The 25115-nt window shown below is 53.6% G+C and overlaps 1 protein-coding gene across 2 annotated transcripts; it reads left to right on the top strand.

The window, feature by feature from the left end:
* The first annotated feature begins 3360 nt into the window (after nucleotides 1-3360).
* Nucleotides 3361-24940, top strand: LOC116941786 (uncharacterized). Of its 2 annotated transcripts, none has more exons than XM_076066494.1 (12): nucleotides 3361-3575; nucleotides 7920-7999; nucleotides 11709-11817; nucleotides 12515-12836; nucleotides 14826-14947; nucleotides 15493-15619; nucleotides 16770-16970; nucleotides 17320-17483; nucleotides 18344-18440; nucleotides 18864-18969; nucleotides 19525-20584; nucleotides 21480-24940. In XM_076066494.1, exons 1-12 carry the CDS (start codon nucleotides 3519-3521, stop codon nucleotides 24567-24569), a joined length of 5535 nt encoding a protein of 1844 aa, XP_075922609.1. In that variant the 5' UTR covers nucleotides 3361-3518; the 3' UTR covers nucleotides 24570-24940. The 2 variants fall into 2 exon arrangements, with proteins under 2 accessions (XP_075922609.1, XP_075922608.1); XM_076066493.1 differs by having other exon boundaries at nucleotides 12512-12836.
* The last annotated feature ends 175 nt before the right edge of the window (nucleotides 24941-25115 follow it).

The following is a 25115-nucleotide window of genomic DNA, read 5'->3' as shown; positions in this document are numbered from 1 at the left end:
ATTTGAAACTCTCAGCGACCAGTGCATCACCACGTGTTGGAGAATGGTCCCAGAACATAACTGCTTCTAAAATCACTTCAGTAAAGGTATTCTTTATCCAAAGGTTTTATTTTTATGCCCTCTAAAAAGTGTGAGCCATATCCGAAATCAAAGTTTACATTTTCCAAGCTGGAATTTAGCCAAATTAAATTACAAACTACATTTTTGTGTAATCATTGTTGACTGGGCTGAGACCGTACCTGTATTACTCACAGCTCAGTCTGTATATCTATGGGTCTCTATACAAGTTTTGGACCTCTTACGTCTACACGAGTGTGGTCTGTATGTACGTCTGTCGGTGTGTCTATGGTTGTCTGTTTATGTATTACTTTAGGTTTTTATTTGAGTCTTGGCCTGCGAATCACTGGTGACCAAGCAGAGTCCATCAACTTTCTACACTTGAGTACTTGGATTAATTAAAGCTCAGTCTGTATATCTATGGATGTCTTTGTAAGGTGGCAATGTAAGTTTGATATTCCGTGAGTGTATGACTGGATGTCTATGGCTCTAATACCATAGATCTCTGTGAATGTAGGTCTGTAAGTCACTGGTGACAAAGCCGAGACCACCTTGCTACAATTGAGAACGCGGTTTGATGGTCAAGTGGTGGTGCACACTCAAGCTAGAAAGCCGTGTTTGATTTTCAGCCATAGCCAACATCAGTGGTACATTTCATGTACGTCGATCCAATAACTTGGTGGTGCAGATTGCTTTAAACTTGACACCCTATCAAGTGACCTGTTTCAAATTCACAATAGGGGGCAGCACTACCACGCACCCTTCCAATGAGGTAAATGTTGCATAGCAGCCAAATCATATTTTGAATACATTTTATTTACTGTGCTCAGAACTGAAATGTCCCTCAATTAAGTGATAACACTGTGTAACAACTTTTTTTGTTCCTGGGTAGTAAATGTTATTTTCTAATTGCTTATGCCTCGAAAAGTACAGAAAATGACTATTATTCCCCACAAACTTTGCTTTTGTGACCAGGACAGTGATATTTTGAAATTTACCTATTTTCAATTAGAAAACAGGCGAATTTGTGTATTTTCGTTAACATAAAGTCAGAAAAACAACATGAATCAAAATTAACATGTATTTAAACTAAAGTAAGAAAAAATTACGACAAAAGATTTAGACACCAAGGCGCACTGTCACAGGCGCGACTGGCCACAGCGAACCGAGTTCTCTGTGGGGAGGGACAATGTCAAGTGGGAGCCACTGGTGGAGCCCCGGAAAGTGCTGATGGCACCACTGCACATCAAATTGGGCCTTGTGAAACAATTTATCAGAGCTGTAGATAAGGAGTCGGCAGCCTTCAAGTACCTTCAAGACTTCTTCCCTAAGCTGAGGCAAAGGTTAACGATGGTGTCTTCGTCGGACCACAGATAAAAAAGATCCTGGAATGCAATGAATTCCCCAAAAAGGTCACTAGTCAGAAGAAAGCGGCTTAGAACAGCTTTGTCGCAGTGGTTCGTGGCTTCCTGGGCAATCACAAGGTCGAATACTATGTGGAGCTGGTTGAGACTGGTGAAGAACTACGGCACAATGGGCTGTATGATGTCCCTCAAAGTCCATATCCTTGATGCTCATCTTGATAAATTGACGGAGAAAATGGGAGCGTACTCGGAAGATCAAGGCGAGCGCTTCCACCAGGATATACTGGACTTTGAAAGCCGCTACCAAGGACAGTATAACGAGAACATGATGGGAGACTACATTTGGGGGCTGATTCGTGAAAGTGATTTACAGTATAATCGTAAATCTCGAAAAACTACTCACTTTTAAATCTTTTGTAGTCATTTTTGTATTACTTTAGTATAAATACATGTACATTTTTATTAATATTTTTTTCTGACTTTATGTGAACGAAAAGACAAATTCGCCCGTTTTCTCATTGAAAATAGGTAAATTTCAAAATATCACTGCCCTGGTCACGAAAGCAAAGTTTGTGGGGAATATCCATTTTTCGATTTAAAGCTTTCGTGACTGCAGGGATTCATCTTCTTGGTTCTTTCGGTAAAGTCACATAGAATGGAAATAAAATAATAAAAATAAAACACAATTTTATTTTATTATGTTTGATTTTTATTATTTTATTTCCATTCTACGTGACTTTACCGAAAGAACCAAGAAGAAAAATATCCATTTTCTATACTTTTTAGGCATAAGCAATTACGAAATAACATTTACTACCCAGGAACAAAAATTGTGTTACATAGTGTAATCAAACTTAATGTGATGCTGTTTAGTGTGTGGTAATTGGTGTCCAGGCTGAGACCATAAAAACATTGTACACTTCACAACCGAGTTTTAGCGCGGGTGGCTGAAACCTGAATTTACACCCAAGTATCAGTGGTGCAGCCTATGACCATATCACCGAGTGTCCCAATTCCGCTATATGTCGGAATCTTAGCGGGGTTAAGCACGGGATAATGCTTGGATGAGTGACCACCATGCACAAACAGGGCTTGGCAGCATAGTGCAGCGCACAGGATGAATCTATTTTTGTACTCTTATTTCCACGCGCGCCTGTCCATGCTCCTTGCCATTACCAACCCACACTGGCCAATGTCACTGAAGTATGGTCAAATAACCCCCCAGATCTGTATGGCACGTGGAGGGCCCTCGTCCAGCAGTGGATTGACACAAAAAACCAGTGTGTACATGTACATCAGCGGCGCAAGGGGCAGGGGGCGCTGTGATGTCGCAAAATGTACCGGAGACCTGGGATAATTTCACCGCCGAGAGAAGGCGACGGTTTGGGGATGCCTTTATCCAGCAGTGGATCGATCATGGTTGATCATTTCTCACATGGGATTTGCTGGGGGAGGGGGGGGAGCGGGCCGAGAAGGGTCCCAGGAACCCTTCAAGGGAGGTGTCTTGGAAAAAAAAAGTGGTAGGGGCCCTGGGAACGCATTTTGGGGGGGGGGGGTGTAGAAGGGGGAATCCATAGAGCGCCTTGAGAGGAACAAGACGGAGGGGCCCTTCTGGGACAAGATTGGGGGAGGGATGGGGTGCAGTGGCAGATTAAAATGCCCCCCCCCCTGCCCCATACCTTAAAATCATGACAATTGGTATATTGTTGATATTTACTCCTCCCCCGCCGCCTCACGAGGAAGGGGGGCGAAGGGAAGGAGCCTCTTAGAGGGTGGATTGAAAGGGTTAAGGAGAAGGCGGTCCCCCCCCCCCCACTAGGGGCGGGCTGTGGGGGGGCGGGCTGGCTGTGGGGGGGGCTACCGGGGGGCGGGCTGTGGGGGGGCAGCGGGGGGGGGGATTGAACGGTTAAGGGGCTCCAGGAGGGCGGGGGCTGTGGGGGGGTGACGCTGTCACGTGACGGGCGGCCGAACCATCATGGCGGACGCGGCACGGCGCTGGAGGGAGCGGAGCGTCAGCGCGAGTTTGTTTACCGCGGTCGCGCTCTGAAGTCGATGGCCGATTTGCGCGGGCAGTGCGGGCGAACGGCGCCGTGAAAAATGAAAGAGAAGCAGAAGAAGAAGAAAGGCAGGACATGGGCGGAGGCAGCGCGCTTGGTACGAGCCCCGCGCGACACTCGGGGCGCGCGCGGAGCGAGCCGAGGCCTAGGCCAGGCTTCTGCCCGGGCTCCCCCCGACCTCGCCTGAGTCTTCCCCCCGTTGGCGCGGTACCCCGTTCCCGGGCGCCCCCGGGCTCAACGCGAGGGTTTTCCCCCAATTCTCGACTGAGCTCCTCTTTTCGCCCTGTCGTCTCCCCGTGTCCCCCCTCCCCCTGTTTCACTTGGACCCTTGCCCCGCGCTCTCTTGGGCTCTCCCCTGTTTCTCCTGGTATCGGACCCGCGTCTCTTCCCTTCCTCGATCACCCGGCGTCTCCTTGTCCCCCCCTGCCTGTACCCCGGGTCCTTTCCGGCCCTGTGAGAGCCCCGGGGAGCGGAGTTGTGGAGGGAGACTCGCTCCCCCCGACGTGAGTTCCTCTGGCGGAGAGGGAGAGCGGCCCTGGACCGTACGGCGCGAACCCGCGCTGTCAGCGTGGAGCGAGCGGGACGGGCTGAGACGGGAGAGTTCGTGTACCCTGATGTGTGTGTGTACCCTGATGTGTGTGTGTCATGGTGCGTACGTGTGTGTCTTGATGTGTGTGTGTGTACTCTGGTGTGTGTGTGTGTACCCTGATATGTGTGTGTGTGTACCCTGATGTGTGTGTGTACCCTGATGTGTGTGTCATGGTGCGTACGTGTGTGTCTTGATGTGTGTGTACCCTGATGTGTGTGTCATGGTGCCTACGTGTGTGTCTTGATGTGTGTGTACTCTGGTGTGTGTGTGTACCCTGATATGTGTGTGTACCCTGATATGTGTGTGTACCCTGATTGTGTGTGTGTACCCTGATGTGTGTGTGAGTGTGTGTACCCTGGTGTGTGTGTACCCTGGTGTGTGTGTGCCCTGGTGTTTGTGTGTGTGTGTACCCTGATTGTGTGTGTGCCCTGGTGTTTGTGTGTGTGAGTGTGTGTGTACCCTGGTGTGTGTGTGCCCTGGTGTTTGTGTATGTGAGTGTGTGTACCCTGGTGTGTGTGTGCCCTGATGTGTGTGTGTGAGTGTGTGTACCCTGGTGTGTGTGTGCCCTGATGTGCGTTCACTGCCATGTTTGTACCCCTGGTATCAATGTGTGGACTCATTTTTTGTGTACCCGTATGCGTGTATGTCTGACGTGTGTTGGTGTGCACCCTTGTAAATCACATATGCACTTAGGTGTGTATGTGTCTGTGGGTTTGTGTACTCTGGTGTGTGTGACATGTAGCGTGTGGCTTCTGTATGTGTACCCGCGAGGTTGTGTACATGTGTGTTTGTGAATCAGTGTTTGTGAGCGTACACGTGTGCGTACTCTGGGGTGTTGTGGTTCTCTGTGCTTGTGTAGCCAGATAGTGTGTTGCCGTGTGTGTTTACCCGTGTTTATTTGTATGTTCGTGTGTGTGTACCAGTGTGTAATTACCCGCGTGTATATGTCTCAAATTGTGGACCAAGGTGTATTTGTATATGTGTGTTTATATACCCGTGTGTGTGTGTACTAGTATGTATTGACCTGTGTGGGTACCTGTTGGTGGTGGCATAGTGCTTAGCACACCCCGAGTTTTATTTCAGGTCACGGCTTACATGAATGAGAAATATCGGAAACAGTTCTGTGACTCCCCTAGGTCGACTCAGCCTTGAGTACCGAGTGCTGTATGTAAACATCAGCACTGGATAGACAAAGGCGGCAGTGGACCGCTTCGGTGCTAGTTAACAGTACTTGCCCCCAAAAGTCTGTATGGTCAAAGGGCGGTCGTTTTGTACCAGTGAGCTATTGTACATGTGTGCACCCGTGTGTTCGCGTGTGTGTGTGGAATGGTGGCGCAGTGGTTAGCGCGCTGCAATTCCCGCTCACGGCCATCGCCAGTGACGATTACCTGAACCGGTCCTGGTGCGGTGTGTAGGAAACATCACCACTGGGGAGACAAAGGCGGTCGGGCATGGTGCTGGCCACCCACCCCCTTGTGTACTCTCTAAGAACACTTGCCCCCAAAAGTCTAAGGTTTTAAGAGGGATCTTTGCCCCTGTATCTCTGTGTGACCGTAAGTGAGTGAACTTGTGTGTGTTTATGCCGTTATGTGTGTACCTTTATTTGTGTACGTGTGGGTGTGTGTAAACAAATTGTGTGTGTAACCGTGTTCCCGTCTTTCTGTGTGTACTCTTTCGTGTTTGTTCCCGTGTGTTTATTTACTATGATGTCTACGTTCCCAATGTTCTCTCCACGTGTACCCTGATGTGTTCATGTATTGGTTGTGTGTGTACCTGTGTGCATGTCCTGTGACGTGTGTGTACACAGCTACTGAACTTATTTGTACATTTTGTACTAGCGCCATTACGCTGTCTCGCAAGTCTCCAATAGTTTCACGCTTGTTGGCGATGTTTCTTTGTATATGGCCGACTACATTTCTTATATAGGATTACTGGATCTTTAATGTGCACTATGAAGCATATGACTCGTATCTCTGGTTAACGCTTGCAGAATTAACCAGGGCTGCCCTAGGGCTCGAACCGTGAACTTCTGCAAATGCGCTAATACTCGGCCATGTCACCCTTGTTGATGTTTACACAGTACTCGGTACCAGAGTGTTTGCATTACCCTGGTGTGTGCACGGACTGCTGTGTCCTGTGGTGTGCATCAGTGGCGCACACCAGGGTAAAGATTTCAGACGGGAGTACATTGTTTTCCTCGCAAGAGTACTCGACTAAAATGAGTGAATTTGTGAATTGTTTCTGTAAAAATAAAAAAAATGCTTTTGTGATATAAATTATTTTCCATTGTATATCCATTGCTGGATGAAAGTCTCACCACACCAGCACCATTCTTTCATGGTCTAGTACTGCTAACATCCATCTAATATTTGTACATCTCTGCAGTGGTCATCCCCTTGGACGTGTTCACATATTTGGCTGCTATTCCGTCACGAGTATTGTCCATCAGCCACCATCCCATATAGATGTGTCCTTCCCAAGCCTAGGTACTTTGTACGGATATACGTTGAACTTCTTTCGCGCCGTACTTAGCCAATTGTGTTAATTGGAGGTGCGGGGAAAAGACAACAAACTAGATTCAAAAAAATGTAATGATGAATTTGATGCATTTTATGTTTGTTCCCTGATGCATGCCTCTCAATGCAATTTCAAGCATGTGTCTCTCCACTTTTGAGCTCTTGCTCCATGTGCTTCATTCAGTATCCCATGTTTTTGATTCGTATGGCGTAGCTGGCTGTACGCACTGATTGAAAATGTCATCTTCAGACACATCAGTGCTTCTCTCTTATTAGTGTTTAAATTCTCAAAGGTACTCCATGCTGCTGTTGTTTTTCTTTAATTCATCCTTTTGATCCTGATCCGTCTTTAGAAAGCTGCCGTAGGTACCCATATGCTGTGTTTTCAAGTTGTGTCCCATTGACCGTTATTTTATTTTCTTTAGCAGTGACCATCTCACATTTTCAGGGGAAAGTGGTTCTGGGCACTGCCCCCCCAACACTGGATGCGCTTGTCGTGTACATGCGCCCGGGGGTGTGGTTATGTGCATGCGTGCAGGGGGAGAGGTAGTGTAGTGGTTAGCTCATGCACTATGAACCCGGCGACTCGGGTTAAATTCCCACTCGCAGTTAACACAGGTGACGAACATGTCAACCAGTCCTGGGCCTCCCCCAGGTCCACTCGGGCCTCTACATGAGTATCTAGTGTGGTGTGTAAAACATCAGCACCGGCGTGGTGCAGGCCACCCACCCCTTCATGTGCTGTGCTGATCTCGATCGGTGCTCACTATCAGCACTTGGCCCAAGTCTGTTAAGGCTATTTTGGGGATTTTTGTCTTTATATACATGTGTTTGTGTATCCTGGTGTGTTGACATATCCTGGCTGTGTATGTGTCTCTTCCTGTTGATTGCCAACGTAAAGCGTGAGACCGTGGTAAACACGTCCTCAAGAGCTGCAACATCTCGGTTTAATCTTCAGGGAAAGACTCGCTTGGGGTTGGGTGATGATCCGAGTGGCTGGAAAACTCGGGTCTGTAGTTTCTCATTGCTGCATCCCCTGCACGCCCATGTAATGAAGAGATCTGCTCCAGTGCCCGATTCGTTTAGCACGCTCGGCGTGAGGCCTTGCGTCCTCGTGCAGTCTTCTCCGGTATGCTGCGCGGGGAGCTGAGACCATCCCTGCCTCAGTGGGTTTGCTCGACTATCGATGAGGCCCCCAGCATCCTGATGCTGGAGTGATGAGCACTTGTGTCGTCCGCGGTGAGGGCTCTCGGCTCTACCCATCTCCGCCCCCTCCCTTACCTCTCAGTGCTGTGACCCCACTCCCCTCACCCCACCTCTCCCCTCCCACCCGCAGGTCCTGGAGAAGTACCCTCGCCCCATGAGCCACAAGGAGATCCTGCAGGTGATCCAGAAGGAGGGGCTGAAGGAGATCAGGTGCTGACCACCACCACCACCACATCTCACACACAAGTGCTGGGGAGACAAAGGTGGCAGGGTGTGGTGCTAGCCACACCATCATTTTGTGCCCTGTGCTGGCCTCAGTAGGTGCTCACAAACAGCACATGCTCCAAAAGAGCCTTTCCAGCTACAGGATATCTTTGTGTTTTTTGCTCTTGCTCAAACGGCTGTCTCATTATAATTCTTCAATAATGGATGATTCTTTTATGGAGACGCTGTATTTTTAAGATAGCCTAACAGTACTGTTTTAATGAAGGGCTGGTGCAGTTGGAAGGGCTGTGTCTACACAGCAATGTTGTGCCATTGGTGGTTTGTGTTTCTGCGATGCTGGTAGAATTGCTTGTCCTTCGTTCAGTGAGAGCTCGATTATTCCTCTGCAGTTCCCATTGTCTGGAAGTCTCTTCCACCAGCTGTCCATGCCATATATTTTCTGCCCCTCATCAAGTGTGTTAAACCTGGGTAGTGCTCAGCATGTTGTCATAGGTGGCTGTGGAACTGCATTGTGAGTAACGATGGGTAGGTAGTGCAGCAGAGTCCATTCGTGGTGAAGTGTGATTAAAATATCTTAACCCATACAAGCGTAGGGTTGCCCTCATCCAGCAGTGGATTGACAGACGCAGCTTTACATGTTCTTCTCTTCAGGCCCACCGATGTAACCCTCCGAGGTGAATTTTTCTAGCAAGTGTTGTATTTTCTAGATCCATCATCATGGGACCTCCTTTGCCAGTAACAAAATATGACAATAGGTTTTCCCCTTTTTTCTGGCAACAAAACAGGTGATAATATATGCATTGTCTTGGAAACTGATTTTTTTGTTTGCATTCTGACCACAAGTTTCGTGGTTAATGCAGACACGATTCCTTGTAAAAAGGTTTCGGTTTTGTTGCCAGAAAAAAGGGGAAAAACCCTATTATTAGTTACTAGTTCAACACACCGGTGTGTTGGAGAGTAAGCCTGCAACGTTTACAATTCGAGTACTGTAACGTTTCGCTGGTGATTACAACAACCAGCATCATCAGGCATTTTCTCTACTTTGCACTCCTGTCGTTTTTTTATTGGCAGTGTTTGTTGTTGTAACCTGCTGACCCGCCCCGACCGGACGTTTGTGAAAAAGAGCTTCACGGCTCATCGGATTCTTTCTGCAGTCTAAATAAAAGGTTTCAGTTTGGTGTTTTAACATCTCAACACCTAATAATAGGGTTTTTCCCCTTTTTTCTGGCAACAAAACTGAAACCTTTTTGCAAGGATTCATGTCTGCATTAACCACGTCATCTGGTCGAGCACCAAATGGGTCGAGGCTCAAAAGAAAGCGCTGTCCCTTGTTGTGGACCAATCAGTTTCAAGGACAATGCATATATTATCGTAGTATGTTTTTTGTTTGCATTTTGACTGCAGGTATTGTGGTTAATGCAGACATGAATCCTTGTAAAAAGGTTTCAGTTTTGTTGCCAGAAAAAGGGGAAAAACCCTATTATTACATTTTTGTACTGGCAAAGGAGGTCTAATGATCTCAACACCTGTTTTGTTGCCAGAAAAAAAGGGGAAAACCTTTTCTAGACCCGTTCCTCCAAATACACGGCTCGGATGAGCCGCCCATTGTAATGATGGTTATTATCGGTGACATGGGCATGGAGATCGAGACTTTAAAGTCCACCTGCCCTGCTTGCCACCGCCTCGTGAAATCTGTCATCAGAGGGGGCGCATGTGTGATGGTTTTTGATGGCGGGGGTGGCGGGGGCATATACGATGTGGATTTGGGACTCTTTCTCGAACCTGAGCCTGGTGCCTCGATCCAATCGTTTTGACTTTATTCCAGGTATGGCTATATATGTGATTTCATAAAAACTTGCACCCCGCATGTGCTTTGGACATGACCTTACCTCCCTCCAGCCAGAAAAAAAAACTTTTAATCTTATATAGAGCTGTCTCTCTCTCTTGCCTTCTTTGTGCTATAATGTAAATCCCAATGTATCTCGATTTCTCACTTAGTGTGTTTCTTTCAGTTTCTCTATTCCTCTATCCCCTCTTCTACCTCTCCCTCTTTATTCGTTGCCTTCCTCCACTGTATCTCACCCACTTCGCTCCCCCTATCTCTCTCCCTGTTTCTCTCTCTCATCTCTCGCTCTCCTTGTTCCTGCCTCTCCCATTCACGTCTTATTCCATCTTGCCTCTCCCTAATGCTCCCTTCTGCCGCTTCTCCTCGCTCTCCTCGTTATGTATTTCTCTCTCACTTTCCTCCGTTTCACGCCCTGTCCGTTCCTTTCTGCCTCATCCTAACGCCTCTGTCTGCCTCCTCTTAGCTTCCTCACTTCCCTCTTCTATCTCTCTCCTCCATCACATTTGTGCGGAATACACGGCTGGGGTGGAGGGTGGGTAGTGGGAGGGCGTGATGTCAGCACGACGCACGAACTCGGCTCGGCACTCTGGGATGCACACTTGTGTGTTAGCCAGCCAGGCAGACAATAATTCAGGTAGGAAGCCAGCCAGAACTTTTTTCTGATATAGTATGATAATACCCATGAGTAAAATATAAATGTATAAAGCACCTTTCTAGATACTACTCAAGGTGTGCTGTACATCACAACAAATATAGCTCAAGGAGAAGAAACAAATCAGAAGACAAATAGAAGGTGATGTAGAGAAGCTACAGTATAAGAGTGAGAATAAGCGCGTGTCGAGGTGGGGTTTATATGGTGCGCCGTTGTCTCAGAATCGCGAACACAGCTGGGCAGGGCACTGCACAGTCGGGAAGCAGCGCAGCAGAAGGAGCTACGGCCACCCGTCGTGCGGAGCCGAGTTCGAGGGATCCTCGGGCTGGGGGGGAGGGACGCTGGCTATTGACGAACGAAGCCTTCGCGATGATGGCACCGATGGGAGGTCAAATCTATCGGATAACTTGGTTGTCCCCTTTTGACAGCCCTCATAGGTTAGAGTAAAAATTTTAATTTCCACTCTGCACATCGTAGCAATGAGCTGGTGAAGAGAGGCCAGGACCAGACTAATACTTTGCAGGCCAGGACCCTTCACCATTTGTTACCTAAGTCGCTCTCCTTCCAACCCAGCCTCCGTAGGTCACAAATGGCAAAAATTAATCCAGAGTGTGAATATAACACAACCATTAAGTTTACCAGCGAGTGCAGATGGTGTAAGGCTCACAGATTATGATGCTGTGCAAACTGCGTGCACCTCGTAGACTAGCCGAGGCCTGTTTGTGCAGGAGCAGTAAATATACGCAGCGGAACGCCGGCAAAAGCAGAAAGCGCAGCAGCAAACTGCAGCGGCAGCCCGGTTCATGAAGCCTTGTGTGTTGCTGTGTGTGCACCCCTGCAGCATATTTTCTTCTGCTGCTGCTGACCCTTACGACACGATCCAAGTAATCCATTATGAATCGTTATATTGGCTGTGAAAAAACTACTCGTTGAGTTGAAACATACAATTTTTCATTCATGACATGAATGTAAAGTCAACGCAATAAATGGAAGTGCACCCACCAACAGAGCTCGTGGGTGACCGGTTGTCGAACGGCACGGATTCACCAAATTCCACACCGCAAATAAGTATATAGCTCTAGATTTGCTTCTGCTGCTAAGTGTGACCATGCTGGTAAAGGTAGCGAGCGATGGTCAGTGTGGTAAGGGTAATAGCACACGCTCACCCTCTCTTTGTCTGTGTCGCCGGCACTCAGTGGTACATCGCCCCTGGCCTGCCTCAACGCCATGCTGCACACCAACTCACGTGGGGTCGGGGGCATCTTCTTCAAGGTGCCCGGCCGCATGGGCGTCTACACGCTGAAGGTGGAACACTGACACAAAGCACACTCAAACCACACGTGCCACACGCGCCACACTCGCACCACACTCGCACCACACTCGCACCACACTCGCACCACACTCGCACCACACTCGCACCACACTCGCACCACACTCGCACCACACTCGCACCGCGCGTGCCACACGCACCACACACGCCACAACCACCACGCACGCCACACTCTCACCACACTCGCACCACACTCGCGCCACGCAAACACACACCAAGTGCACGGCATACTCGCATCACACTCATGCCACACCCACCGCACACCCTCCACACTTTAAACCACGTATGCCACACACACCATCACACCCAGCATTTACTGCTCACACTGCACACTCGCAAGGCGCACATCTACCATCGCACGTGCCGTACACCCACCACATGCACGCCACACTCGTGATACGTACACATCGCACTCACTACCTACACCAATACCCATGGGCAACGCACACCACATGCACAACACTCATGGGAATTAGACGCCACACTCACTGCACACAGCATACACAAACCGCATGCACACCACATCTACTGCAGACCAATTGCACCACTTTGTCACCCTATTATAAGCGCCGAGTGGCGATGTGTCAGCGGAAGTGTCATAGGCCCTGCAGGAAGTGTGTCAGGTCCCGGTGTGAGTTTATGGTATTGGTGATGTCACTCCCTACTCAGAAGGACGCGGCTGCTGGGCTGGCCATGGAGGGAGACGAGGTGGGAGATGAGGAAGATGGGGATAACGAGGAGGATAATGATGGCGTAGAGGAAGAGGAGGAAGAGGAGGAGGTTGGGGAAGAAGAGGAGGAGGAGGGAGAAGAGGAGGAGGAGGAAGAGGAGGAGGAGGCGGCAGCGGTGGCGGCGGCGGGGGGGGAAGAGGCGGCGGTTGCTGCAGAGGAGGAGGAGGATGAAGAGGTGAAGAAGGAGGAGAGTGCCAAGGAGGAGCCAAGCAGCTCATGTGAGTCGGAGGAGCCTGACAAGGCCAAGGAGAAGAAGAGTAAAGGTGCGGAGCTCAGAGATGGTTGGTCGGCAGCGTGGAGACGTGGCGGGATCGGTTCTGTCGGGCTGGTGTGGGAATAGAGCCATGTGGTTGATATTGCAGTGTGCCCTCAACATACCCGGCTCATTCATGGGATGGGGTGCCCCGAAATAAATCCGTTGTCTTAACTAAACACCATTATTTCCACGAAGACCAATTTGTCCTATTCACAGCTTGTAATGTTAACTATATTGCTTTTTACGTTATTGAAAAATATATGAAAGGAAAAAAAGAAAAAGACACCATTGGAAACGTTGAAAACTGCAAAGCCAATTCTTGAACGTACGTTCGAATGGCTCGGTCGTTAGGAGTGCAGGACTACACCATGACGTTTCCGCGCAGCATCAAGGCGCAGCTAAGAACAACAAGTCGGCATTGTTGTTGAGCTTGTGGGGGGGGGGGGTGCGATTTGTCATGGGGTTTATTTTAGGGGGCCACCAGAATCCTCCACTGTATGCGGGGGGCACCACTGTGTCTATCCATCCGCTCTCTGTATTTGGAGGACACAGTCAGAAAATCTACTCGTACTACGCTCCACATTTAAACCAGACCCCAGACCTCGAGGCCACATTGAATGAGAACGACTTACAATTGCAACGATGTTGTGCACGGACACATTATTAACACCACGACACAAAACAAAAACCCCTTTGATAATAAAATCTACGCTTTTCTGGAAGATACTGTGTGAGTCTCGACCGCTGCTCCAGATAAGGTTTGAGCCCGAGTAATTTTCCCTCCTGAATTTCGACTGTGCGGTTAAAATGTATATTGAGCTGGTAAAATGTGACACTATCTTATGGTCGTTTATTTTGTGGCTTTCCCTCCGCATCCTGTCCTCAACGTGCATCTCCTGTAAGGTGACGACATCAATGGTTATTTCCCATTCAGGTTCCAGTCAGGCAGTTGCATTGAGTTGCATTGTTTAGCTGATCCACTCAAAGACCTTGTCCAATTGGTTCCTGGCCCTTAAAGTTGGCTCTACTGATCATATCCATATTCGATTTAATAAAGTCCACTTTGCCCAGATGACGATGTTATATTTAAGGTGACGTGAAAACACGTAAGAGGTGGGTCACTGCGGGAAGGCTACCGTCTCCCACTCATTGCCATTCGCTCCTGAACATATTGCCAATTCGCAAGAATATAAACCCATAGTCACGAGCAACTTCCACAAATACGGTACACTTTAGGGTAATGCGTTAACCAAAGCCTTTTTTTTACTGAAATATTTGTATTATTTGGGTCTTTTGGTAAAGCCACGAAGATAGAAAAAATATAAAATGATCACGACGTTTGCAATATTTGACCTGCTGTACGAACAATTGGTCTTAGAACACTGAGAAAATGTATTCTTAAAAAAAACGTTCTTTTTGTTATTCCCAAAGAACAATCTACACACTTCCCTTCAAATTTCCTGAGTGATTTCCTGCTCAAATGAGCATTGAAGTGGTGCTCATTTCCCATTTATAACCCTAAGCCAGTGGTGGAAATCATGTTTCTATGACAGGATGAGTCTATAAGGGCATACCTTATTGACCCTAGAGAGATGATGGACTGAGTCAATCCCCAAACAGGATCGCAACCTTCCGATTGCGAGCCGCTCGCTCTACCGCTGAGCCTCCTGGCTGGATACTGTACTTTATTGATACACATTGCTGATCGCCGCCCCCCACCATGTACCCCGTGGCCCATGTGACTGCTACTTCACCTGGTCAGTTTCTTTGTCATGCAAACTCAAGCCGTGCAGCAAAATTGTTATGCGTATTACTATCTGTATTACTATGCATAACTTGAAAACATCATGAATAATTAATCCGTGTAAATGCATGAAACGTCCAGGACGCAGCTCATCTGGAGTGCTGTCCTCAACATTTTAAATGGAAGATGGCAGCACCTGTGCAGGAAGCGTGAGACACATATGTCTGTCCATCTGTGTCCCTATCCCGCCAGTGTCTGGGAAGCCGCCCTCTGAACCCGCGTCCCCAACTCCGTCCACCTGTCCTTCCCCGACGCTGACTGCTGGCAAGGTCATGTCTCCCTCGCAGCAGCACAGCAAGCGGGCCGTCAAGCAGGTAACTCCAGCCAGCATCTATTCAGGGCCCAGGGGGAGGGTCGAGTCAGTGGCGTTGTGTGCTTAGCATGGGCACTGGTACAAATAATTAAATGGAAAGGCCGGGCCATGTGTTCTATCACTAACCCCGCTCGCTTCGCATTGCCGCGTACCGACGGTGCATTTCATGCACGCGCGCTCGCGTGTATTTCGCACCCAACGTAGGTTGAGGCATCCTGGGGTGTAAAAATAAATAACAAAGGAACTGCACCGGTGCGCAAACCCAAATTATAATTTAAATAAAACTCGTAGAAGTGCTATTTTACATTTTTATGTTTTAAGGCAGTCCTGATAGCAAATATGAGAGTTTTTAATTCATACAGATGTCAAGCCTTTTAAGGTTGATGCTGCTTTGTGAGATGGGGGTCATGGAGCTGTGTTGCGACACAGGGTGATGGTAGACCTGGTGAGAGACGCGGGGTGAGGTCGACAGGGCGAGCGATATGTGGCGAGGTATGACGGAGTGAGATAGATGAGGTAGGGTGTCACGTACTCCCGTGTTTCCAGGCCCTGAAGCAGCAACAGCAGCAGAGGAAGCGTCGCTCGGGTCTCCCAGTGTCGCCCGGCAAACCCATCCCACGGATCATCCTCAAGCCGCTCAAGGGACCCGGGCAGCAGAGCCAGGCTCCCGCCGGTACCGCACGCTCCACGCATCCAACACTCGCATTCACCACACTCGTTCACACATGCACCACCTCTACCACACACCACACTGGCTCACAAAACACACACACACACACACCACGCTCGCATCCACCACAGACCACACTTGCTCAGATGCACCACCTGTACCATATAACAAAAAAAAGATCCCCCGTATAGCCAGACCAGACTGTTGGGGCAAATGCTATGGGCGAGCACCTATGAAGGCTGGCACGGCACACGAGGGGGTGGATGGCCAGCACCACGACCACCTTTGTCTCCCCATATACCACGCTGTCTCACATACGCCACAAACACACGCCAAACATACCACACTCACACACAGTACCTCTACCAATACACCACCTCTACCAATACACCACCTCTACCAATACACCACCTCTACCAATACACCACCTCTACCAATACACCACCTCTACCAATACACCACCTCTACCAATACACCACCTCTACCAATACACCACTTCTACCAAACCATGCACCCTCTTTCAGCTCGGAGGAAGATTCACTGGGCCGAGTTTATCTTTAGTGCATACACACAACTCGGTCCTTTGCCGATCCAAACTATTTATTCAGGACTACATCCCTCAATCTTAGACACGTGGGTCTCACTCATTCTTTGTTAATGCCCCGAACTGGAATTCCATTGCTTCAAAAAGTCCTTTGTTACTCCCCCATATAAATTCCAATATGATGCCAAGCTATCGATTCTTTGATAACTTCACATGGACTTGACATATCCTTGTCTGTTTACATATTTGTACAACATTTGCCTGATTACTGTTTAGTGTTTAGCACGGTTGGCTACGTACGGTGCAAAAGAAGTTCTACATGCATACATAACTTAAATGTAGTTCTGCTCAGATCAGTCAAACAAATATCTGAACTGAATTCTACTACAGGGAATTTTTTTTTGCTTCATTGCTGTACTTGAATTTAATTTGCTTTTGTAATTTTGGCGACCTAGGTCCTTCTTGCAAATGAGATTCATCCTGGTCTCTTGAGTTCTCACCCGCTTAAACAAAATCCACTTAACTTGAACCACAAACAGCGCAACATCCTCTCCACGTCACCTCCTCCCCCGTGTCACCTCCTCACCCGTGTCACCTCCCCGTGTGTAGCGTACGAGGTGAAGCAGACGGACGGGACGCTGGGGGCAGCGCGTGCCGACGGGGAGAGCACGGCCGCCGAGGATGAGGAGGAAGAAGAGGAAGAGGAGGAGGAGGAAGAGGTGCCAGGACCCGAGAGCAAAGAACCGCCCACCCCAGCCGTGGCTCGCCTCACGCGCAAACCACGTCAGAGAACGCGACGGCTCAGCTCCGGTAGGAACCCCTCGTACCTGCGCGCAAACACCGTCACCACCCAACGTGGGTGTGTGTGTGCTTTGCGTACATGTTTTGTGTTTGTGTCTGTGCGTGGTTATGCGTAGATTTATTTGCCTTGCCAGCCAAGGCGATGACGTCATTACGCGTGACGTCATCTAGCGTCGTCACACGGCATACGCGCCTCGCCTGCCGATGACGTAATTATGCGTGACATCTCATGCGGCTTTGAACCCAAAAGTTATTGTCACTCACAAGTACTCCGGAGGCCGAGCGCGTGTTGGCGAGCGTTGCGGCGCACGTGCGCGTGCATGAATTTTTCCTTCCTCGTTCCTCTGTGCACGAGCAGGGCAGCTGCGGCGGGCGCGCGAGGGCGAGATTGACGTGGAGACGCCCGACTCGATCCTCGTCAACACCAACCTGCGCGCACTCGTCAACAAGCACACGTTCTGCGCACTGCCCATGCACGCCCAGCACCGTCTGCTGGCACTGCTGCCCGAGGTCGACCGCCAGGTGCGCACGCTGCCTCTCCCCCACTCTACTCCCCCTACCCCCACCCTCCCTCCTCCCTGGCTGCACCGCTGCCTCCTCGGTTACCAACGCGGGCGGTGCAGGATCAAGGGTCGGTTTTTGCGGGCGACGGGTCGGGTTCACCTGACATGGGCATCTGGCTGTTTTATTTTATATAAATCATGGTTGCGGAACAGGTCCAAGTGCCGCTCCAATTCCTGCTTGCAATTCACATCAGGGCGCCAGTGAGGGACGTAGGCAAGGCCGACGAGTCGGATGTCTACCGTGACCTTTCCCTGGTGCTGGTTAAGGTGGCCCCTTGAGGCAGAATCCTCTATTCGGTGACTTAAGTGCCTGAGTGGATCATAACGCAAGCACTTACTGTGGAGTGTTATCCGACCACTGACCATGAGCTTGTCACCCACAAACCACTGCACGGGTGGGCATCCACCAAGAACCCCTTCCAAACCGATTGTAGCCTGGACTCAGCTACTTTGCAGCAGCACACAGCGTAGATCTACAACGTGAAATAGCTGAGTGATATAATGAAAAGACTTCTCAGTGTGGGTGAACGGATGACTCGAGTGAGTCGGTGAGTGGTGGATCATCTCTATCAACGAGGTAGGAACTGGGCGCTCCATTCCAGATATGACAGCAGCATTCCTACTTGAGCCAAATGTGTGCTTTGTTGTAGCAGTAATGATGGCCTATCGACAATGGCCTAATGATCAAGAAACCTGGAATGCGCCAAATCTCATCGGATCCTTCGAAAACTATCAGGGTTCAACGTGGATCGTGCCGGTTCGGTGGACGCCCGCCATGCCCAGCGTGTTGTTGAACGCGTTGACTTCTCTGCCGTGCAGGTGTGTGCGGACGGGTTGGCGCGGCTGAGCGGGACGGCACTCAACAATGAGTTCTTCACGCTCGCCGCGCAGGAGTGGAAGGAGAGGCTCGCAGAGGGTACAGCACGCCTGCGCACCGTCACGTTCACACACTCGCGCATATACTCGGAACACTCGTATATACAAAGACAAGGATCTCCCCCCCCCTCAACTCGTATAGTCTACGTAGACTGTTTTTTGGCAAGTGATGTTAGCGAGCACCTATAAAGGCCGGCAAGGCACACGAGGGAGTGGGTGGCCGACGCCACCCCCGACCACCTTTGTCTCCCCAGGACCGGTTCAGATAATTGTCACTGGTGTTATCTGTGAGCAGGAATCAAGCTTGGGTCGCCGGCTTCGTAGTGCACTCCGCTAACCACCGCACTACTGCTCCCCACAATATACACAATACATACTCGCGTGCCCCTCAGCACACACCCACACGCGTGTGGGTTGGTCTGAGTTGACGCGGTTGTTGCTGTTGCTGGTGTCCCTTGATTAGGGGAGTTTACGCCGGAGATGCAGCTTCGGATCCGGCAGGAGCAGGAGAAGGAGAAGCGCATGGAGCAGTGGAAGGAGCGATTCTTCGAGCAACACTATGGCCAGAGGTCGCTCACTCTGCCTCTGCCAACCGCCACACCACACGCCGCCATCTGCCTTCCCGTGACCCCGCCGGTCTCGCTCCGTTATTCTTACCCCCGACTCCTCTTCCTACCCGCAGACGAGACCACATCACCCCGTCACTCCGATCCCTTTCCCTAGCTCCCAATTCAGTCCCGGATCAAATTCAATTTTGCACTCGCTGCCTTCCAAATCCTCCTGCGTACCTCTCCCTTCTCATCTCACTCTACTGCCCTCCACGCACTCTCCTACCTCTCCCCTCTCATCTCACTCTACTCCCCTCCATGCACTCTCCTACCTCTCCCCTCCCATCTCACTCTACTCCCCTCCACGCACTCTCCTACCTCTCCCCTCTCATTTCACCGTACTCCACTCCATGCACGCTCCTACCTCTCCCCCCGCACTCTACCTCCTCCACACACTCATCTTTTGAATGCAGCCTTGTTGAGTGTGCGCTCGGCAACCGATTGCGGTTCGCGACAATCGCCAGCTTGGTTGGTGCTGGACATTAACGGCGGCGTCCGGCCGGACATCTCCCGCAGGTCAAACCTGACGCTGGACGACCTGCACCAGCTGACCAAGCGCGAGGAGGACGAGGAGGAGGATGAGGAAGAGGAAGAGGAGGACTCGGGCGATAGCAGCGATGCCGCCTCGGCGGAGTGTAAGCAGGGGCTGGCGCCGTCCTCTCCACCCCAGGCCCCCGCAGGGAGAGGCACCAGCCCCCGCCCGCCCCGCGAACCCTCACCACTGCCCGTCACGGAAGAGCTGCCTGGCACGGAGGAGAAGGAGGAGGAAGTTAAGGGAGCAGCAGCGGTGGCGGCGCCAGTGGTAGTGGTGGAACCGGAGGAGCCGGAGGAGCCGGAGGAGTCGGCGGAGCCGGAGGAGGCTGTGGAGTTGGTGCCGGAGCCGGTGCCGGATAATCCTGTGCCGATGGAGGCGTCGAACCCTGATGCGGAGGACTTGGAGTCATCAGCAGAGGCTATGGAGTCATCGACGGAGCCAGGGGACGAGGCCATGGAGTTGGAGCCGAGCGTCTCTGATGATGCCCTGAGGACTGCAGATACCAGCCTCGCGTCCCGCAATGATGAACCCTCCCCCACTGCTGCACCCGCTGCACACGCTGCCTCCGCTGCTCCCGCTGCCCCCGCTGCACCCGCTGCCCCCGCTGCCCCCGCTGCACCCGCTGCACCCGCTGCACCCGCTGCTCCCAATACCCCTCCCGCCGTCGTTCCTAAGGCGAAGGCGTCCCCTTCGCCTACCGAGCCCGCGCCCAGCTTTTCTACGTGCCGGACCAGGGAGCGAACCCGGACGCTGCTGCTCTGCCGGCAGCAGGAGGAGGGCGCGCATGGCGGCGGCGGGGGGGGCGGCGGCCCCGACTTGGCCGCCCCCCTCCAGTACACGGTGGTGGTGTCTACCGCCAGGTCGCCCCCCGCCCATGCGCGGACAGCGCCACTGGGCCGGGAGGAGCGGCGCGGGTCGGTGTGCGAGGGCGGCAGGCGGAGGGGCAGCGAGGGCGGCGTGGGGCACAGCCCCGAGAGGAAGCGCACCCGCGTGGAGGAGCGGGAGGGCTCCACCGAGACGCTCAGGGTGCCGCCCATCAAGGTGCGCACCGCGGCACTCCGGCATGCCACGTCCTGCGCACGGCGTGTTCCACGCGGCGCCCGACTCCCAAGCTCGCCCTTGCATCGGTGCCGTAGCGAGGGCAGAGTGGACGAGGCACACGTCCAAACGGCGATCTGAATTGTTGTAAACAAAAGCAACAGAGCGTGCAGTTGGGGACGGCTGGTGGCTGGAATTTTTGGCGGGGCCGTGCCAATGTCACAGCCCCGGGGGGGAGATGGGGTGCGAGGATGGCGCCACGGGCGCCGAAATGTGTGTCTATGGCTCTGCACCGTTAATTTATTTACACTTATCTCTTGTCTCAGAGCTAATCGCTCAGAATGCGCCCTATCTCGTCAGATATCGCAAGCTAAGCAGGGTTGAGTCTGGGTTTATCTCAGGCGGCCGATCCCCAATCACACCCGGTGACGATAGGCTGTGAGATTAATGGTGGGCAGCAGAGTGCAGTGCAGCAGCTATACCGTGCTCCCACGTCTATACTCCACGCCTTTTGACCAGCGTGGTGAAGTATGGTCAAATAACCCCCACGTTGGCAAAGGGCTGTAACATATGTGCTCGAGAGTGCTATCTGCTGGAGAGGATGAGTGGGATTGGGTGTTCAGTGATGTCAATCTAGGGTTAGGGTATTGGATTCCTCTTGGAATGCCGTGTCCAACAGTGTGGAGAACAGAATGTGGGCAAGGCCACAGGTGGTGTGTATCTTGTGTTCTGAGCAGGCTTAGGTGGCTTGAACTACAGGCCTTGGACCACGCATCAAGCAGCACAGCCTCGACAGCACCCCCCACCCTCCACATAGCACTCGCCCCTCGCCCCTCACACGCGACTCGTGCTCACCGCTCACCCTAACCACACCATGCTTCTTTTCTGCCTCTCTCAGATCCAGCTGAAGCCTCCGCTGGTGATGGTGGTGCAGAGGACCACGCCCACGGTCACGCCGCCTCCGCAGACCGTGGGTTCCAGCGCCGCCAGCGGGGCGCCGTCCCCTTCGCCGTCACCGGCGGGGCCCGGGGCGGGGCCCGGGGCGGGGCCCGGGGCGCGCCCCGCAGGGCCTGCGCGCACCCTGGCCGACATCAAGGCCAAGGCGCAGCAGCTGAGGGCGCGCAGAGAGGCGGCTTCAGCGGCCGGAGGGGGAGGAGGAGGGGAAGGAGGAGGAGGAGGAGATTCCACGGGGTCCGGCAAGGCCCGAACGTCTGCGCAGGCCAAGGCCCACACGCGCGCCAAGCTGCGGGCGCGGGCGCTGCCGGCGCATGCCACCGCAGTGCGGCCCAAGCTGCTGCTGGGAGACTGCGCCCGCAGCGCCACGCGCGGGGGTGGCGCCGACACGCGGGCGGACGACGATCGGACGGCGGAGCGTCGTCCTCGGCCCGGCGAGGCGCTCCCCGTCGCTGGCCCCGCTTCAACGGAGGATCGAGTCGGCCCCGCGGCACGCGCGGCCAGAGCTTCACCGGGAGCCGCGGCGCCGGTCGAGGCGGAAGCGGAAGCGGAGGCGGCGACGGCGGCCGTTTGGACGGGCACTTCACCGGCGGGGACGCCGAACGTGCAGGTGGCGCCGCGAGAGGAAGGGAGCGGAGTGCTGGGTAGCGCCGGCACGACGGTGTCGGAGCCGCACGCCGCGCGTTCCGCGCCGTCGCCGCTCGCCACGGTGCAGTCGTCCGAAAGCGCCGCCGCCGTCGCAAGCCCCAAGGCCGCCGAGTCGGCGCTGGACCTGTCTCTAGCGAGAGTGGAAAAAGAGCCATCGCCGCAGCGGGGGGCGCCCGTCCCTGCCGATAAACCTGTGCCTTCCCCGCCGACCCCTCCGCGCCGATCGGAACTGTCGGACGAGCGGGGTGACCGCCCCACGGCAACGGCGCCACCGGCGCCGCCACCCACCATCCCCGAACGCGAGCCGTCGCCGCTCGGGTCGCCGTCGCGGCACCGGCAGACCGACGTCGTCGCCGACGACAGCCGGACCCCGGTCGCCACGTCCGTGACGCCCGAGGATGCCGACAGCGCCGGTGTGGCCGATGCGGCGCCGAGCTCCCCAGGCGAGGATCCCACGGGGCTGGCGGTCGGCTCGAGGGCACCGTCCGAGCAGAGCCCGGCGTCCTCACGCTGCGCCACCTCCTCCATCCAGGCGAGCAACCCACTGGTGACGCAGCTGCTGCAGGGCAGTCTGCCTCTCGAAGTGGTGCTGCCACAGCCCACGGCCGGCGGACAACTGCACATCACGCCCTTCCAGCCGCCGGCGTCCAGCGCTGACCTCGTGGCCGACAGGAGGCAGCGCCAGTCGCCCAAAGCGCTGACCTCTAGCTCGGCGAGCACCGACTCTCCCCCCACGGAACCCGCCAGCGGCCAACAGCCTCGCGGTGACGTCCCCAGCGCCGGTGCCACCGCGCCCAACTTCATGCGAATCCGCTCGCCCCCCGGCACCCCAGATGGCGCGGCACCACCGCCGCTCCGCCCTCACTCGGTCGAGGTGCCAGGGGAGGAGGCGCAGGGCCGGGCCGGGGTGCTGCTGGCGCTGTCTCCCGGCGAGCAGGGCGCTGGTAGCGCCGTGAGCCCCGGTAGCCGCGTAGCGAGCTGGTTACAGAGCCAGAACGGGTGTGGCGGCGGCGGCACCGGTACAACCAGGGGACCGGCGGGGGTGAGCCTCGGCCAGCAACTGATACGGCTGGGGTTGCCAGTGGCGACAGGACCGCGTGGGGATGGCACCTGTGCCAGGCCAAACTCGAGGCCGAAGGCCCTTATGATGGGACTCAAGCGATCGCCTCCGTCGGTGAAGCCCGCCGTGTCAGTGCACTACCTGCTCAACACGTCCACCTACGGCAAGAGCCCCGAGCGCAAGAAAGCGCCGGCGCCTGTGCCGCAGGAGAACGGGGAAGCCGGGTCCGGCGAGCAGGACGCATCTCATCACCCTTCCCATCACCAACCGCATCACCCACCTCATCACCTGCCCCCCCACCACTTGCCCCATCATCATCACCTGTCCCATCACCAGCTACAACAGACTCAGAATCATCACCAGAATCGGCAGCACATTCAGCCCTTCCAGAACCACCAGCATGGGCAGCAGCAGCAGCAGCACAACCAGCACGCGGTCGTCGCACAGCCTGCCATTAAGGTGGAGAGGAGCCCTTCCTCCTCCACTTCCTCCTCCGGCGAGCAGTCTGCGCCGGACCCTCGCCCCGAGTTGGCCAAGCGTCTTCCGATCAAGACGGAGCTGAGCGCTCGCGAGATAAACCAGGCGTTGGTGGCCATGCACCAGCGCTACCAGACGGAAACCGTGGTGAAGGTGGAGGGTGGTGGCGGTGGCGGCGGCAGCAGCATTGGCGACGGAGGTAAGGACGGCTGCCTGCCAGTTTCGATGGCGTCGGCGCAGCTCGTGAGCATCGTGACGAGCGTGCGGGATGGCCAGGGTGCCATGGAGCCGGGCCGAGCGGTGCGACTCACGTACCAGAGCCAGCAACAGCAGTTCAACGCCCATCAGCAGCAGCACCAACAGCAGCATCACCATCACCAGCAGCAGCAGCAGCGCGGGACGCAGGCCAGCAAGCACCCACAGCACTTTCCGTCGGATGGTTTGCCTCCGCACCACCATCACAACCACCCCCACCACCATCACCACCTTCACCACCAGGGAGTGAACTGCGGACAGCCAGGGGGTGCCGGCGGTGCCGTGCCCGGTTTCCCCGGCGTGGTGCTCAACCACAGCTGCAGCGGCGGCAACCTCCTGTCCTTCAGTGCGTCGGTGACGGCCATCTCTGCGCCGCCCCATAACCCCGCGGGGTCCGCCGGGAGCCCGCTGACCCTCAATTCGGTGCCGCTGGGGACCCAGGTGTTTGGCGGGGAGGGGGGGCCCGGCGGGGGCTCTGAGCCGTGCCCGTGCCGGCTGAAGGCGCTGATCGTCTGCCAGGGCTGCGGCGCGTTCTGCCACGACGATTGCATCGGGCCGTCGAAGCTGTGCGTTGCCTGCCTCATGGTCAGATGACACGCGCTGCGCTCGCCTCCTGCGAGCCCCCCCGGCCCCCCCGGCCCCGCCGCCACATTTATTTTCTAAGCCCCCCCCCCGGTCGTTGTTTTGTTCGTCCCGTCACTCTTGCCTCATGGACCCGAGCGGAGAAGAAGATAACTTATTTTTTACGTTTTCACTGCACATGGTTTTTAACATTGTATTTTTTAAGACACTATAATAATATCCAGCCTCGTAAGGTTATATAAAAAGAAAATGTATAATAAATAATGACGGACTGGTAAAGCAGTGAGGAGATCAAAAAGATTAAACTATTTAAGCTTTAAGACAAAGCCTAACCTTTCCATGTCGTGCGAGCTGCGGAAATAAAGAGCTTAGTGTGAGACTCACTCCGCTGTGGCGCCGTGCGTGGATGGGACGGAGGAGGAGAAGCCAACCCAAGACGGTACGGACGTGGAGCGCTACGCGCAAGTTGGTCGTAGCACCAATTGCCCAGTAGGTGTCCCTGCTGCTACAGCTGATCAAAGGGTTCCTCGTGAGAAGCCTTTCCAGCCCCGAGGCCGC

The sequence above is a fragment of the Petromyzon marinus genome, chromosome 12, assembly GCF_048934315.1.
Source record: "Petromyzon marinus isolate PM22_M1 ecotype Great Lakes invasive population chromosome 12, UKy_Petmar_22M1.pri1.0, whole genome shotgun sequence".
Lineage (NCBI taxonomy): Eukaryota > Metazoa > Chordata > Hyperoartia > Petromyzontiformes > Petromyzontidae > Petromyzon > Petromyzon marinus.
The sequence above is the reverse complement of the archived record's forward strand: the minus strand, read 5'-3'. Positions and strand labels throughout refer to the sequence as shown.

Bases quoted from the DNA above. Each gene is read 5' to 3' on its own strand.
- LOC116941786 (XM_076066493.1), top strand. From the start codon at position 3,519: ATGAAAGAGAAGCAGAAGAAGAAGAAAGGCAGGACATGGGCGGAGGCA. The intron at 3,576-7,919 runs GTACGAGCCCCG...TCCCACCCGCAG, and splicing joins GGGCGGAGGCAGCGCGCTTG to GTCCTGGAGAAGTACCCTCG. The intron at 20,585-21,479 runs GTGCGCACCGCG...TGCCTCTCTCAG, and splicing joins TCAGGGTGCCGCCCATCAAG to ATCCAGCTGAAGCCTCCGCT.